This window comes from Hypanus sabinus, chromosome 12, assembly GCF_030144855.1.
Source record: "Hypanus sabinus isolate sHypSab1 chromosome 12, sHypSab1.hap1, whole genome shotgun sequence".
Lineage (NCBI taxonomy): Eukaryota > Metazoa > Chordata > Chondrichthyes > Myliobatiformes > Dasyatidae > Hypanus > Hypanus sabinus.
In genome coordinates, this window is record NC_082717.1 from 13,854,955 (window position 1) to 13,871,925 (window position 16,971).

The following is a 16,971-nucleotide window of genomic DNA, read 5'->3' on the forward strand; positions in this document are numbered from 1 at the left end:
CCCCTCCCGTGGCACCCCACCCTCACCAGTCCCAACATTTTTTGTTCCCACTGGATTTACAAACTTACTCCATACTCCATGTTGACAAATAGGGTACAGTGCAGAAGTCTTGGGAGCCCTGGCTACGTATCTGTGCCGAAGGCTTTAGCGCAGTTACTGTACAGATTAGCAGCAGTACCATCTGCAGGATGCGCTACAGCAATGCACAGGTTCAGTTCAGCGCAGAGCCACAAGCTGAACCAACCCGCCCCTCGCCTCCAGCTCCCACACCCTCACCTTTTCAGTCGTCCAAACATCAGATCAATCCTTGCTCCATTTCGGCTTAAATCAATTAAACTCTCTCCTGTGCTTCCAGGAGAAATGAAGTGCTGGCTCAGCCTGCAAAGCTCATGTCCTTTGAATAAGTAACTAACAGAAGATCTTGATTTATTGTGGTTCGGGCTTGGGAGAGCCAACTGGCCATCTCCTGCCCTTACTTGCTAATTCCTGAGGCAGGAGTTCCCAACCTTTTTTATGCCATGGACCCTTACCGATAGCCGAGGTTGTCCATGGATCCCCGGTTGGGAACCCCTGCTCTTGAGGGACACATGTTCAAAGATGAGTATATGCATAGATACAGCGAAAAACCTGCTTGCAGCAGAATCACAGACACAGAGCATCGAATGTACAGCATTCACAGGAAAAACATAAACACGTCATTCATGATATTTGCAAGAAAAGCACAATTACAAAAGCATAATTAGAAACAGAATCAGAACCAGATTTAATATTGTTGGCATGTGTCATGAAATTTTAAGTGGCCGCAGTACATTGCAATACGTAATAGTAAAATTGTAACTTACAGTAAGAAGAGCATTATTTTTTTTAAAAAGTTAAATAAGTAGTGCAAAAAGAGAACAAGAAGTCTATTTTAGTGAAAAGTGGTCATAGTCTTCATTTCTTTTGTTTTAATGGGTTCTTCTGGGTCTCTTTTTGTGTGGCTCCCTCTGAGGAGACAAATCTCAAGATTGTACGAAGCATGCATTCTTTGATAATAAATGTACTTTAAACTTTAGTGTTTCTGAACTGTAGTGATTAGGCTTGTGCAGGTTGGTTCAAGAACAGGATGGTTGAGGGAAGTAGATATTCTTTAAGCTGTGTTGTCGGACTTCAGGCATCTGTATCTCCTAGCTCAGTGCTAGCTGCAAGAAGAAGGCATGGCATGATGGTAGGTATCTTTGTTGCCCTCTTGAGGCAGCGCCTCCTGTAGAGAACACCAATGGCAGGGAGGGGTGTATTGGACTGATGTCTCTGCGGCTCGAATGGCCATGTTAGACATGATGGAGACTGTCAACAGCACACATGTAAAAGTTTGTTTGAGTATTCAGTGCTAAGTCAAAGCTCCTTAACCTCCGAAGGACGTGGGTGGAGGGTTGCCTACTGTTTTTAGGCAGAGATGTTGACTGGCATTCTTTCCTCTTCCAGTACACCTCCAGCTCATCCGGAGGCGAGAGCTCCTGTGAAGAGGGGCGAATGCGGCGGCCAACGCAGCTGCGGCCTTTCCACCCGCGGGCCGGTGCTGACCCGGACCTGCCCATGCTGAACTTGGCGGGAGAGCCCGATTACTCCTCCAGCAGCGAGCAATCGTGTGACACTGTGATCTATGTGGGCCCCAACGGCGCCGCCCTCTCTGACAAAGAGCTGACGGACAACGAGGGCCCGCCCGAGTTTGTCCCCATCATCCCCTCACTGCAGAGAGCCCGGAAGGAGGCGGGGCCGGAGGGAGGGGCAGAGGGGGACTGCCTGAAGTGTAACACATTCGCCGAGCTGCAGGAACGATTGGAGTGCATCGATGGTAGTGAGGAGCCCACCAAGTTCCCGTTCGAGGAGGGGCTCAGCTCACAGAACCCTGCCGGCCACGGGGAAGCCGAGGCCCCTCAGCGACTCACCAGAGAGGTCTCTGAGGAGCCCATCCAGACCAGGCCCCAGGCCGGCCCAGCTCTGGCTGGTGGCCCGTCTGCTCCCCCATCCCCCGGGTCCCAGCCTGGCGCATCCAGGGGTCAGGGGGCCAGGGAGGGCAGTGATCCTAAGCCCAGGCCAGCCGGCTCCCCCAGACTGGGGGTGGCCAGCCTGTCCAAAACAGCAGACTACAAGCCCCAGCCTTCACCCTCCCAGCGCTGCAAGGTCTACACTCAGAAGGGCTCCCTGCCCAGTCCTGCCCCGCCCCCTCCACCTCCCCCACCACCCCCTCCCCAGCCCGAGACCCGGGCCTCCCCAGTAGGGATGAGTCCCCAGGCGGCAAAGAGGCCATCGGCAGAGCCAGAGGTGGCAGTTCAACAGAGGCCTCTGGAGCTGAATGGGGAGGATGAGTTGGTCTTCACCCTGGTGGAGGGGCTGGTGGCCAGCGGCGCCCTGGGTGAGGGCCGACCAGCCAGTATTGCCAGCCTGGACAGCGATTGCTCAGTGCGTGCCCTGCCCTCGGGTTCCAGGCCTGTCAGCATCATTAGCAGCCTCCACGAGGAACTGGAGGACGGCCTGCCTGCCTCCCTCTCCCAGCTGAGCCTGGCCCAGTTCCTGCCCTTTGATGAGCCGAGCCCGGAGGGGGAGGAGGGAGAGGAGGGGCCTGGCAGCCGCCGCTCCTCAATCAGCTCCTGGCTGAGTGAAATGAGCACGGGCAGTGACGGGGAGCAGTCGTGCCATAGCTTTGTGGCGCAGGGCGGCGAGGGGCAGGCGCAGGCCCGGCTCCCTGCTCTTGAGGCAGATGACATCCACGGCCCCCAGGATGAGGGTCCGGCCCACGCTCAGAGCGGGAAGCTCTCCATCATGGACCGGTTCCTGCGCCTGCGGGAGAAGGGGTCTGAGGCCGGGGGCATCCACCAGGTGGCGGCTGGATCCCACAGTGCGACAGGCTCTCTGGGGAGGGCCACCGGGTGCAGCTCCAGCCCGCTGAGCCTGGCTGCACACCAGGGATGCTCCCCAGCCCAGACTCCCAGCATCAGTCCAAGGCCCAGTGACTCGAATGAGGGGAGTGGGAGCTCCCAGGAGCCGTCGCCTGCACCCAGCCGGGCCTCTGGCGGAGAGCCAGAGGGCGACCAGGCCTCCAATGGGGCGAGTTTCGAGGACCCTTGGCTAAAGCGGGAGGTGGAGGAGGAGCAGGAGGATGAGGAGGAGGAGGAGGGAGTGTCTGGGCTGGAGGGGAGCCACAGCTCAGAGACGAATCGGGATAAAGTCCAGGGCTGGGTGGGGAGTGGGGATTGGTCTGGCGGGAGGGTGGCAGATGGCTGCGAGATGGCCCTCAGTCCTTCCCCCAGCCAGGCCTCCGTCCTCTCAGCGGAGGGTGGAAGCGGCGGGAGCCAGGCCCCAACTCCACCTGGTCTCCGCAGTGACATTGAGGCGCCAGCCCCCTCCAGTCACCTTGATGACATCGAGGCCTCAGCCCAGTCCTGTCGCCATGACAATGCTGAGGCCACGGCCCAGCCAAGTCACCACGATGATGCCGAGGTCTTGTCCCAGTCCTGTTGCCGTGATAACACCGAGGCCCCAGCCTGGTCCAGTTGCTGTGACGATGCTGAGGCCCCAGCCCCGAGGACCCCCTGTCTGGGCACAGAGAGCAGTGCCTCACCCTCACAGGCCACCACACCCTGCAGTCCCAGGACCACCTTAGAACGCAGACTGGGCTCCCCCAAGCACGGGGTGCTGCCCAGACCCAAGGGCATGCCGCCTCTGCCCCCAGTCCGCAAGTCCAGCCTGGACCAGAGGAACAGGGCCAGCCCTCAGCACTTGCCCTCTGCCCCAGCACAGCCCGGCATCCTCGACGACTGGAATCCTAAGGCCAAGAACCCTGCCCCAGATGCCGGTGGTAAGGGAAGCAGCAAGGGTGAGCTGGCCAACTCCCGGGCCAGCTCCCTGAACCGCAGGGGCGCCGGTCACTACGACTGCCTGTCACTGGAGCGGCTGGGTAGCCTGAGCCCTGGAGGCCCCAAACTGGCCGCCGGACGGGACAGCACCATGCCCAGGACCGGCAGGAGCCTGAACCGGGCCGGCCCTGGCCCCTCTTCACCCACCCATGCAGGCCCGGCCTCCTCGCCAAAGCCTGGCCCCTCCAAGATGTCGGCTGTCAGCAGGCTGCTGCTGGCCGGCCCCAAGTGCCGCAGCCTCTCGGCCTCCAGCACCAAAACCCTCAGCTTCTCCACCAAGTCGCTGCCACAGTCGGTGGGCCGCAGCCCCAGCATGCCCTCCCACTCCAGGAACATGTCCTGGTCCACACAGTCGCTCAGCAGCAAGCAGAGCAGAGGCGCCTCTGGCCTGGTGGCCAAACTACCGCTGCGTGCTGTCAATGGCCGCATCTCTGAGCTTCTACAAGGGGGTGGCAGCCTATGGGCCCAGCAGACGCCCGGCGGGGGCGGAGGCGAGCCTGAGGGCCAGTCCCCAGACAAGGCCGCGCCGCCCCCTCCCCAGACCCTGCCCTCACCCTACAGCAAAGTCACACCCCCTCGCAGGCCCCACCGTTGCAGCAGCGGGCACGCCAGCGACAACAGCAGCGTCCTGAGCGGCGAGCTGCCTCCGGCCATGGGCAAAACCGCCCTCTTCTACCACAGCGGGGGCAGCAGTGGCTACGAGAGCATGATGAGGGACAGCGAAGCCACAGGCAGTGCCTCCTCTGCCCAGGACTCCACCAGTGAAAATGGCAACTCCGGCCCCGGGCGCTGCAGGAGCCTGAAGTCCCCGAAGAAAAGGACGACTGCAGGTAGGCTGGCCAGCGCACAATTTCAGAGCTCGGTGGGGTGGGTTTGACCTGCTTTAAACATCTACAGGCAGCAGGGAAACAGGCCTTTGGGCTCAGCTCACATCGGCCGAGCAAGATACCTGTCTTGCCTTGCTGAAGGAACTCTGCAGGCCCAGCAGCATCTGTGAGAGGAAAGAAATTGTCAAGTGTTTCTAGTCAAAACCCTTCCTCAAGGCTCAAAGCGCCAATAAATCCATTCCTCTTTCAGATGCTGCCTGACCTGACCTCCGGGAGATTGTTCCCAGCATCTGCAGTCCGTTGTGTGCACACGTCTAAGCTAGAGTCCCATTTCGCCGTGGTTAGCTCACATCCTTCTAAACTTTTCCTGTACATCTACCTGCCCGGCTGTCCGCTGAACCTTGTAATTAAACCACCAGCGTCACTTCCTGTGCCAGCTCATTCCGTGTCCCCATCGCCCCCGTGTGAAAAACATGCCATCTCACACTGTAAACCTATGTGGCCAACCCCAGGGAAAAGACTGAAACAGTTCACCTTGTTTGCCCCCCAAAGCTCCAAAGTCACCCCTCCACCAACTATGTTCCAGGGAAGTAAGTCTTGGATCTTGAATCTTTTCTGTGTCACTCTAGCTAATGACATCATCTTTATACCACTGTGTACTGTGCAAAAGTCTTAAGCTCTTTGGATATACCTGTACTTATGTACTTGATACTTTTTCACAGTGCTGTAGCACATTGCAGCAAAGTACAGGCCCTTCGGCCCACAGTGTTGTGCCAACCTACTCTAAAACACTTCCCTCCTACATAACCCTCCAGTTCTCCTTCATCCATGTACCCATCTAGGAGTTTCTTAAATACCCCTAACATATCTGCCACTACAACCACCTCCTGGCAGGGCATTCCACGCACCCACCATCCTCGGTGTGACAAAACTTACTTCTGATATTCACCACCCGACCAGGTGACCAGAAATACACACAATACTCCAAGTGTGGTCCTGCACAGCTCTGTGCACTCTGGTTTGTCTGAGGTGTTGCTACCTCCCTCCCTTGACACTGTGGATGGCAGAGGAGTGTAGCTCGCAGAGTTGCTGCCACACAGCGTCAGAGAGCCAGGTTCAATCCCAGCCTCCAGTCCTCTCTGTGTGGAGTTAATGTTACCGCCATGACTCTGGGTGCTCCAGTTTCTGCCCACCTCCCAAAAACATGCAATCTGGTTGGTTTATTGGCCGCTGTGATTTGTTACTAGTTGTTAGGTAGTTAGGTGAGTGATCAGACTGTGATACCATAAGACATAGGAGCAGAATTAGACCATTCAGCCCATCGAGGCTAATCCATTTCCCTCTCAACCCCATTCTTCTGCCTTCTCCCCTTTACCTTTCATGCCCTGACTAATCAAGAATCTATCAACGTCTGTCTTAAATACACCCAATGACTTGGCCTCCAAAGCTGCCTGTGGCAACAAATTCCACAGATTTACCACTCTCGGGCTGAAGAAATTCCTCCTCATCTCCATTCTAAATGGACGCATCCCTAATCTGGGGCTGTACCGTCTGATTGTACACTTCCCCACAATAGGAAATATCCTCTCCACATCCACTCTATCTTGGCCACTCAATATTTCAATGAGGTTCCCTGCTCACTCTTCTAAATTTCAATGAGTAAAGGTCAAGAGCCTTCAAACGCTCCTCATATGTTTCAGCATTTCTTGTGAATCTCCTCAGAACCACTTCCAATGTCAGCACATCCTTTCTTAAATTAGGGGCCCAAAACTGCTGACAATACCCCAAATGAGGCCTCACAAGTGCCTTATAAAACCTCAGCATTACATCCTTCCTTTTAAATTCTAGTCCTTTCAAAGTGAATGCTAACATTGAATTTCAAGAGGATTGGAATACAGGAGCAGGGATGTGTTGCTGAGGCTTTATAAGGCCCTGGTAAGGCCTCACCTTGAGTATTGTGGACAGTTTTGGGCTCCTCATCTAAGCAAAGATGTGCTGGCATTGGAGAGGGTTCAGAGGAGGTTCTCAAGGATGATTCTGGGAGTGAAAGGGTACATTTGATGGCTCTGGGCCTGTACTCGCTGGAATTTAGAAGGATGAGGGGAAAGCTCATTGAAAACTTTAGGATGTTGAAAGGCCTAGACAAAGTAGATGTAGGAAGGATGTTTCTTGTGGCTGGGGAGTCTAGGACAAGAGGGCACAGCCTCAAGATGGAGGGATGTCCATATAAAATAGATATGTGGAGAAATTTCTTTAGCTAGAGGATGTTAAATTTGTGTGGAATTTATTACCACAGGCAGCCGTGGAGGTCAGATCGTTGGGTGTACTTAAGGCAGAACTTTATAGGCTCTTGATTGGATATGGCAACAACTGTTACAGGGAGAAGGCTGGGGAGGGGAGAAAAAAGGATCAGTCATGATTGAATGGCAGAGCAGATTTGATGGGCTAAATGACCTAATTCTGTTCCAATGTCTTATGGTCTGGAAATCTGGCCTCAAAGCCATCATCAAGATCATTCACCTACAATATCCCAACACAAAGCCCTGTGGAACATCACGAGTCAGGGGCACCCAACCAGTAAAGGCTGCCTTTATTCCCACTCCTCCTATCAACTAGCCAGTGCTCTTTCCATGCTAGAACCTTTCCTGTAATACCGTGGGCTCTTGTCTTGTCAAAGACTTCTGAATATCCAAGTGCACAATATCCATCGATTCTTCTTTGTCTTTCCTGCTTGTTGTTTCCTCAAAAGTGGGAATGATTTTATGGAAAAGTGGGAAGAATAAAATGGGGTTGGTGTAAAGTTGGTGGAAGTGGTTGATAAGAGGGATGGATTTGATGAGTTGCAGTGCTTGTTTCCATGCTGTCTGTCTCTATGACCCTGTCTATCTGTGAGGCTACCAACCTGGAAAGTTACTGCGAGTCTGTGTCACACACAATGAGGGCAAACCTTTCCCTGCAAACCAGGTGGGTGTTGGCTTCAGTCCAATAATTTGTAATCACTGACTCCTGAAATAAAACTTAATTTTGTGTAATTAACTGAACTGAACTATCGCAGATGCACTTGTGGGATTCCAACTTGTGCCTTCAGATCATTGGTTCTGGTCAGGACCTAAGACAGGATTTAGCAAGAGTGCTGCAATCCTTCATTTGCCTTTGCGACATTTTGAGATTAAACTTGGGATGCTTTATCTACAGAAACAGTCTTGATGATTTGCTTTTGTGGAGGGAGGTCGAGGTCAAACTCTTCCTAAGTGTTTGATAGCATTGGGAATTCACCAGGAGTTCATTGGTTTCCAAGATTTGGTTTGAAGGAGGCAGACAATTGGCTGATGAAGTGCAATTGGAGAGCACACTGAAATTGAAATCATAGCAGGAGTGTTGACAAACACATAAGCAATATTCAAGCAAAAGAAAAATCCAAATTAACATTTTGGCTCTGGGCATTGGCAACAGACCAGTCGTTTCACTGTTCCTGAGAATAATTGTTTTTTTTTAATTAACCAAATTTAAATATCCTAAACGCCTGATGGAACTCTCCTGATGTCCTGCAGTCTCAGGAGACAAAAATTAGTCTTCTGGACAATTCAGAGACAAAATGGAAGACACTAATATGAACTTATTAAAGAAATCCTTATGTTTAGAGTACATTTATTTATTGGTGATAAAAAATTGGATAAAAACCAATTTGACTTGGTTGGATTGGAGTGCATCCAAGCAGGGTTTACAACCAAATGATAAGATTATCACTGTAAAGTGACCTTATCCCTGAGGCACTATCACCAACATTCTCCTTCAAACCCACGCAGAGGGATAAAACCAGAGATAAAATGAAAGCAGAAAGTATTGGAAATGTTCTGCAGGTCAGGTAGCATCTGTGGAGAGAGAAGCAGCTGGTGTTCAGGACATTGACCTTGGATTATGAGGACAGAGTCTGTAAAGCAAGTCTAATTACGCACTGTGGCAAGGGAGTACAGGGTACCGTTGTTTCCCTGAATCCAACATGATTAATCCAAAATGCCATCAAATCCATTGTTTGATTCAACCGACTGAACAAACCAAAACTTCACTGAGAACTCTAAACTCTTTCAAATGCATTCTCTTAAATCAATCTCTCCAATCAATATATCACTTTATTGAACCCATTTCTTCCTGGAATCCACCATTGCATTAAATGAATCACTTCATTAAAGGCACTGCTTCATTAAATCCATCAGATGCATCACTTCTTTGAATTGATCTTTGTAGTCTCACTGATAGCCAAGTCTGCAGGGCATTATCTCTGTTGTGACCTGAGGTAATGTTTCACTTTCATGCATTGTCCTTAAGTTCAGTGTTGCTTGTCCTTGTGTTGAGTGCATCAGTCTCTGTACCTGCGGCATCTGTATGGCTTTCATGTGAATCCCCGACTCCTGAAGCTGCTGCAAGCTGACTTTTCTGTCAATTATTTGTCCTCCATAATGTGTTCCTTATGGGAGAAGCTGATTATCCTTGCGCCTAACCATAAGACCATAAGACATCGCAGAATTAGGCCGTTCAGCCCATCGTCTTCTCTGCCATTCTATCATGGCTGATTTATTATCCCCTTTGACCCCGTTCTCTTGCCTTTTCCCTGTAACGATGCTCTCGCTAATCAAGAATCTATCAACCTCTGCTTTTTAAATATACCCGATGACTTAGCCTCCACAGTCACTTGTGGCAATCAGTTCCACAGATTTACCACCCACTAGCCAAAAGAAATTCCTCCTCCTCTCTTTTCTAGAGGGATGTCATTGTATTCCGAGGCTGTTCTAAACTCCCCTAGAATCCTAACCTCAAGCAGTAAGACCAGGGTGTGGATCTTATGCCTCTGCCTCAGAGTAGTTTGGTGGAGTTGACAACCTTTACAAACTGAGGATATTGGCTCAGTGTAAATACCAGGGGATGGGTTTAATTCAGCGATGGAAACAATATAATGAAGGATGGATAGAATATAGAGAGCTGGAGAGAGTGTAATGACAGAATGGGATAGAATAGAGTGTTGGGAAATAATGGAACGACATGTAATGGAGAGAAAGTTTACTGGACAGTCAGGTACAATGGAGTAACAGAACTTAAGGATTTACTGCAGTGGTGGTTTAAAACTGGTATTGTGGATTCATGGATTTAATGGTATTTAAGTTCTAAGCAGAGGCTGATGCAATGAGTTGGCTTCAGTGAGGTCACAAACTCAGAGGAGTCATGAACTAAATGGACTGGGCTTCAGTGGACTGTTGGATTTGGTGCATCAGTGGTTGCAACAATGGGACGGGTTTTTGGAGGAGCGGAGTGAAGGATGTGATGGATTCCCTGGAATTGTGTTGCATCTGCCAGGGTGGCAGACTTGCTGGCGTCAGTGATTCACTGGCGTGGGGAATTGTTGACATGATGGATTACAGGGACTGATGGAGTCAGTGGGCCAAGGGATTGCATGGATTTAGAATCAGAATGAATTCAGTGGAGTCAAGTGCTGGTGGAACTTCTCTGGCAGATTTAATGGAGTAATAATGGCAGTGAGCCTGGTCTTCCAGAGTGAGGAATCCCCAGGAGTGATGCACTGGATGGAGTGCTAGATTTCACAGAGTGTTGGGTCGAATGAAGTAAGGATTTCAATAGAGAGGGGAATTTGAATGACAAATGCATCTGTAGGATTTTAGTTTGAATAGATGTGATGGACAGATAGATTTAACAGTGATAAAGTTATTAATTCAATTGAGTGTTAGATCCAATCGATTGACCAATTCAAGAGTGGGATGACCTCGCTGGAATAGATACAGTGATTTATCGGATTCACAAGTAGGAGATTTATGGCAGTGATGAACTTGATTGGGTATTGGCTTCAGTGGTTCAGAGGAGAGATTGGTTCACAGGTTTACTAGAGTGATGGGTTCAGTGCAGCTTTTTGTTCTTGTGATGTAGAGATTGGAGGGGTTATACAGGCATTTATTGAACATCCCTTGTTGCCTCTGAACTGTGGAGATTATTATGAACCAGTCACACCAGTGGGTCTGCATTTGTGTGCAGGCCAGTGAGGACAACAGATCTCATTCACTGAAGGACATTAATTAGTCCCAGTTCAGTAATTCTTTGGTTTCCATTACTATGTGTGTCAGATTAATTAATTTACCACGTGAAATTCCCCAGCAGTATGGTGGGATCCCAGCCTGTGTTTCACAGTCATAACTGCTGGTCTATTATCTTCACCACTGCACTGGATTCACTGGAGCGAAGAGGTCAGAGGAGCCACTGGTTAGAATCAGAATCAGAATTAAGCTCATACTGTGTGTCATGAGATCTGTTGTTTTGTGGCAGCAGTGCAGTGCAAGACATATATACTGTCAGTCCTTGAGTTGGGGGTCTTGGAAGATTGTAACACTGGGACTGCGAGTTGCTGCTCTCTATCCTTGTTGTTGCAGGAGCGACCTCACTCTCTCTCGATGGAGAGAGAGAGAGCCTGTCTGAGATACGGAAACGCTGAGTTATGAGCTGTAGCTTTTGATGGACTCTGGATCAATATCCCTTTGCGGGGGGGGGGGGGGTGGATATTACATTAATGATTGGGGGGGTACTTCTGTTGTTACTTGTGCGCGGGAGGGGGCTTGGGGTTCTGTTGTTACCATCATTCATTCTTTGGGGTTTCTTATTTCATGGATGTCTGTGAAGAGTAAGAATTTCAGGTTGTATACTGTATACATTCTCTAATATTAAATTGAGCCATTTGAAACATTTGAATTACAATAAGAATATAAATAACTTAATTAAGCAGTGTAAAATGAGAGCAAAAATTGTGAGGATGTGTTCATTGTTTCATTGTTCATTCATAAATCTGATGGTGGAGAAGAAGCAGTTCCTAAAATGTTGAGTGTGTGTCTTCAGGCTCCTGTACCTCCTCTCTGCTGGTAGTAATGAGAAGAGGGCATGTACTGGATGGTGAGGGTCCTTAACAATGGATGCCACCTTTCTGAGGCATCGCCTTTTGAAAATGCCCTTGATGGTGGAGTGGCTTGTGCCCTTGATGGAGCTGAATGAGCTTACAAATATGCGGAAGCCTCTCTATACCAGGTGATGATACAACCAGTCACAATGCTCTCCACAGTACATCTGTGGAATTTTTCTAAGGTCACTGATGACATACCAAATCTCCTCAAACTCCCTAATAAAATATCGCCACTGGTTATGCCTTCTTTGTCATTGCATCAATATGTTGGGCCCAGGAGAGATCCTCAGAGCTGTTGGTTAAATGGAGTGTTTGATGCAGTGGAATTTTAATATAGGAATTGATTCAATTGATTGTTCGATTCATTGGATGTATGGATTTAATGAACTGCTGATATAATCAGTGAAACAATGTATTCAGTTGGCCAATTGGTTTCATCAATTAATGGCCCACTATATTGATAATTTCAGTGTAATGAAGGTTTGATGCAGGAGTTTCTCACCTGCTTTGAAAGGGCACCAATCATACCAATACCCAACAAGAGCAGGGTGATCTGCCTCAATGACTATTGCCCAGTGGTACTTGTTGAAGTGCTTTGAGAGGTTGGTCATGGCTAGAGTTAACTCCTAACTAAGTAAGGACCTGGACCCACTGCAATTGTCTATTGCCACAGTAGGTCTACAGCAGATCCAAGGTCACTGGCTCTCCACTCTTCACCTGGTTTATAGTAATACTTACCTCAGGTCGCTGTTTATTGATTATACCCTCAGTTCTAATCAACAAGCTTCAAAACCTGGGCCTCTGTACCTCCCTCTGCAACCGAATCCTTGACTTCCTCACTAGAAGACCACAGTCTGAGGGGGTCAGAGATGCCATCTCCTCTTCATTGACAGTCAGCACTGGCCCACCTCAAGGATGTGTGCTTCGCCAACTGCTCTACGTTCTCTCCACCCACGATTGTGTGTTTAGGCACAGCTCAAATGCCATCTATAAATTTGCCAATGACACAACTATTGTTGGCGAAACTTCAGATGGTGATGAGGAGGCGTTCAGGGGCGAGATAGATCAGCTGGTTGAGTGGTGTCCCAGCAACAACCTTGCGCTCATTGTCAGTGAAGCCCAGGAGATGATTGTGGACTTAAGGAAGTGGTAGTCAAGGGAACACACACCAGTCCTCATCAAAGTATCTGAAGTGCTTTTGGGTGACCAGTTTCAAGTACCTGGGCATCAACATCTCTGAGAATCTATCCTGACCCCAACATATTGATGCAATGACAAGGAAGGCATGACTGTGGATATGTTCATTAGGAGCTTGAAGAGAACTGGTATGTCACCAAAGGCATTTACATATCTCTACAAATATGCAATGGAGAGCTTCCTAACTGGTTTCATCACCATCTGGTAATAGTGGCGTGACACAGGTTTGGGAAAAGCTGCAGTGAGTTGTAAACTCTGCCAGCTCCATCATGGGCGCTAGCCTTCCCGTTATTGAGGACATCTTTGAAAGGCATTGCCTTGAAAAAGTGGCATTCAGGACATGCCCTCTTCTGGGTACAGGAGCCTGAAGACACACACTTCTTACTGTTTGCACGATTTCTTTTTGTACACATTGGCTGTTTGATGGTCTTTCTTACTGAGTTCTATTGGGTTTCTTTGTTTGGTGGCTGCCTGTAAGGAGATGAATCTATGGATTGTATATAGTATACATATTTTGATAATAAATGAACTCTGAAACTTGGACTGTGAAACTTGTACTGTTGCCACAAAAACATTAAGTATCACAACATAGGCCAGTGACATTAAACCTGATTCTGATTAACTGAGTGACAGAATATAGTGATGTATTCAGTGGAGTGATGGGTTTACTGAAGCAAGGGGTCACATCAGTAATTGGTTTTAAGGAGGGATAGGTTCACTACATTGTCCGCTACAGCAAAGAAATGACAGCAATAATAGACTAAGCAACATGGTAAGATGAAAGGGAGTCCGTTACAACCTTAGATTCTCACAGAGCATTGGTGGGACAGTGTGTAGTATTTCTGAGATCTGGTCGCTGAAGACACTGAAGAGTGAGCTGAAGTTCACAGAAGTCAGTCCACAGTGACGAAGCCAGACATCACCGCAGCCGACCTAAGAGCCTGTTAGTTGAACCTCAGTTCAACGCAGAGATGAGTACACCTCACAAGCAGTGAGCTGAATACCGGCCCATCCCTCGCCTTTGGCCCCAGAGTATTGTTATTATTATTAATCAGGGATCAAACTCTATTTACCATCTGCATTTACACGCATTAGGAATTTGCTGTGATGTGTTGGCATGACATACAACAAAAAAACAAGACCATTCAATGTTAATAAAGAATAAGGAATTACATTGCATTGATGTGGGGAGTGATGGATAGATGTAAATGATAGGAGTGGTTAAATCTAAAGAGCTTTCAGTATACTGGTCCGTTTTGAATTCGTTGATGGTCTTGACTCATTTCATTTTGTCACCGGCTGATTCCGGAAAGCTTCCCAAAGAACCTGCAGGTGATGGTGACCCCGTCTTGCTCTGCAGGCAGGCAGCCCTCTCTTATGGAATGCATCTGAAAGTCCCCAGAGCCTTTCCCTGTGATGCCCACCCAAACAAATCCAGTACAGGCAAGAGCTCTTGAGAAAGGGTTGCCTGGGTGGAGAGGAACTGGAGCTACATCTGAACAGCCCTGCTTCGAACAGTTTGGTGAACCACTTGGAAAAACAGAAGATCACAATTTGGCCTGTGGTGTTCATGACTCCTAGAATGATAATCCCACGTCCACAGCTCCTCATTCACTCACCCACACAGCCTTTAAACGCAGAAGGGTCTCCCCTTATATTTCAAGCTCCTCTACCCACCTTCTGAGTGAGCAAATATACTGGTCTTTCTACCTAGTGATGGAGCTCACTGCCAGGAACATTAATGTAGAAGACCTGTAATCCCCCATGACATTGTTCTGACATCCCAGTGGTTTTTGGCATCTGGCTTACTGTTACCTCAATTCTGCACTCCCGGTCAACACTCTTCTGAGCCTTCATGGTGCGGGAAAACAGGGAAAAGCTTGAGTGGACATAAATCTCAGCAAGGACAGATTTCCAAGTAGCCTGTTTCATGACAATCCTATGTGTATCCTGCCTTTTAAAGACAAGTATCCTGCAGAAACACGAGCGATTCTAAAGATGCTGGAAAGTTATTTATTTATTGATCTGTAGAGTGGAGCAGACCCTTCGGGCCTTCTGAGCGTACTGCCCAGCAACCCCCAATTTAACCCCTAGCCTAATTTACAATGACCAATTAACCTACCAATCGGTACGCTTTCAGACTGAGGAAACCGGAGCACCCAGAGGAAACTATTGCAGTCACGGGAGAACGTACAATCTCCTTACAGAGTGCACACCCGGGTCACTGGTACTGTAAAGCATTGTGCTACTATTACACTACTGTGCCATCTGGAAATCTTGATCAACACAACACAAAATGCTGGAGGGAGTCAGTAGGTCGGGCAGCATCTATGGAGAGGAATAAAGTCGATGTTTCATCAGGACTGGAAAGGAAGAGGGAAGGGCCAGATTAAGAAGGTAGAGAGAGGGGAAGGAGTACAAGCTGGCAAGTGATACGTGAGACCAAGTGCTGGGGAAGGTAGGTGGGTGGGGGAGGGGTTATGAAGTAAGAAGCTGAAAAGGGATAGGTAGAGGGGTAAAGGGTTGAAGAAGAAGGAATGTAATAGGAGAGGACAGTGGACCATGGAAGAAAGGGAAGAAGGGAGCTGATGAGGCCAATCAGGAAAAGAGGGAAGGTGAGAAGCTAACCAGAAAGAGGAATTGAAAATGTGAGGAGGAGAAATTGCTGGAAATTTGAGAAATCGATGCTTATGCCATCAGGAATCCAGCAAACCTTCTGAGTCACCTTATCCGGCTGCCTCAGACATTCCAAAATATTGGCAATGCTCTCAGGGCCCTTCCTGTTCCGTGTTCCCTCTCCAAGCACATTACCTCACAATTCCCCGGATTATATTCCATATCCCATTTTTGAACCTACCAGACCTGTTCAAAGCTTCCTGAAGCCCAGAACTCTATTCCCCACTTTCCAGCTAATCTTCGGATTTATAAAGTAACTCCATAATGGTAACATTCTTTACCATGAATAGATTATTGTTAGGTGGAGGCAGTTAAAGTTTATAGGAGCCCTATGTGTAAGTGGCATTAAGATGCAGATTGATCATGTTCTAATCAAATGGAATGTGTTCCCGAGGCTTTACGAGGACCGAAAGTGGTATTGAGTGGTTTGTGGAGGGTCAATGGGTTGTAGAGAGGGATGATCACAATGTTACCCTTGTTTAGTTGTCAAAATAGTAATATGACTGCAGCCGTGGCATACATAGAGGGTTGGGAGTCTGAATGACGTACATAGAGAGATTACAGCCCAGCAACAGGCCCTTCAGCCCATCAAGTCAACTCAGATCATCATTTCAAAGTATCAAACTACGTACATGTCATCATCTACAATTCTGAGATTCATTTTCTTGTGCACAAACTCAATAAATCTATAGAAAAGTGACCAGAACAGAATCAACGAAAGACTGCACAAACTGGGCATTCAGAAGAAAACAAGCTCCAAATGCAAAAAAGAATGAAATAATAATAATAAATAAATAAGCAATAAATATCGAGAACATGAGATAAAGAGTCCTTGAAAGTGTGTCCATAGGTTCTGAGAACATTTCAGTGATGAGGCAAGTGAAGTTGAGTGAAGTTACTCCCTTTGGTTCAAGAGCCCAATGGTTGAAAGAGCATGTCCTGTGGTGGGGGGGGGGTCACTGATGATGGATACCGCTTTCGTGCAACAACGCTTAACGTCAATGTGCTCAGTGGTGGGGAGGGATTTACCCATGATGGACTGGGACACATCAACCTCTTTTTGTAGGATTTTTCATTCAAGGGCATTGGTGTTTCCATACCAAGATGTGATGCAGCCAGTTAATATACTCTCTACTACACATCTATAGAGGTTTTTCAAAGTCTTAGATGTCATGCCAATCTCCACAAACTCCTAAGGAAGTACCCATTTATACTAATCCTGTGTTAACTGCATTTTTAAATTCTTCCTGATATTCCATTGAATTCTCATAGATTCCATCACTGATCCAGACAGGGGGCAATTTACAGCAGAAAATGAATCTACCACCATGCATGTCTTTGGGATGTGGGAGAAAACCAGAGCACCCAGGACCACACGGAGATCATGCAAACTCCACACAGACAGCGTCGCCTTCAGAATTGA

General features: G+C 48.4%; 1 protein-coding gene across 2 annotated transcripts in view; it reads left to right on the top strand.

Moving 5' to 3' along the window:
* kif26ba (kinesin family member 26Ba) overlaps positions 1-16,971 on the top strand; it is a 356,970-nt gene that overhangs the window by 306,483 nt on the left and 33,516 nt on the right. For both annotated transcript variants that reach the window (XM_059985564.1, XM_059985565.1), the window contains one exon: positions 1,465-4,726. In XM_059985564.1, the coding sequence (XP_059841547.1) occupies positions 1,465-4,726 (3,262 nt within the window). The remainder of the gene's footprint in view (positions 1-1,464; positions 4,727-16,971) is intronic.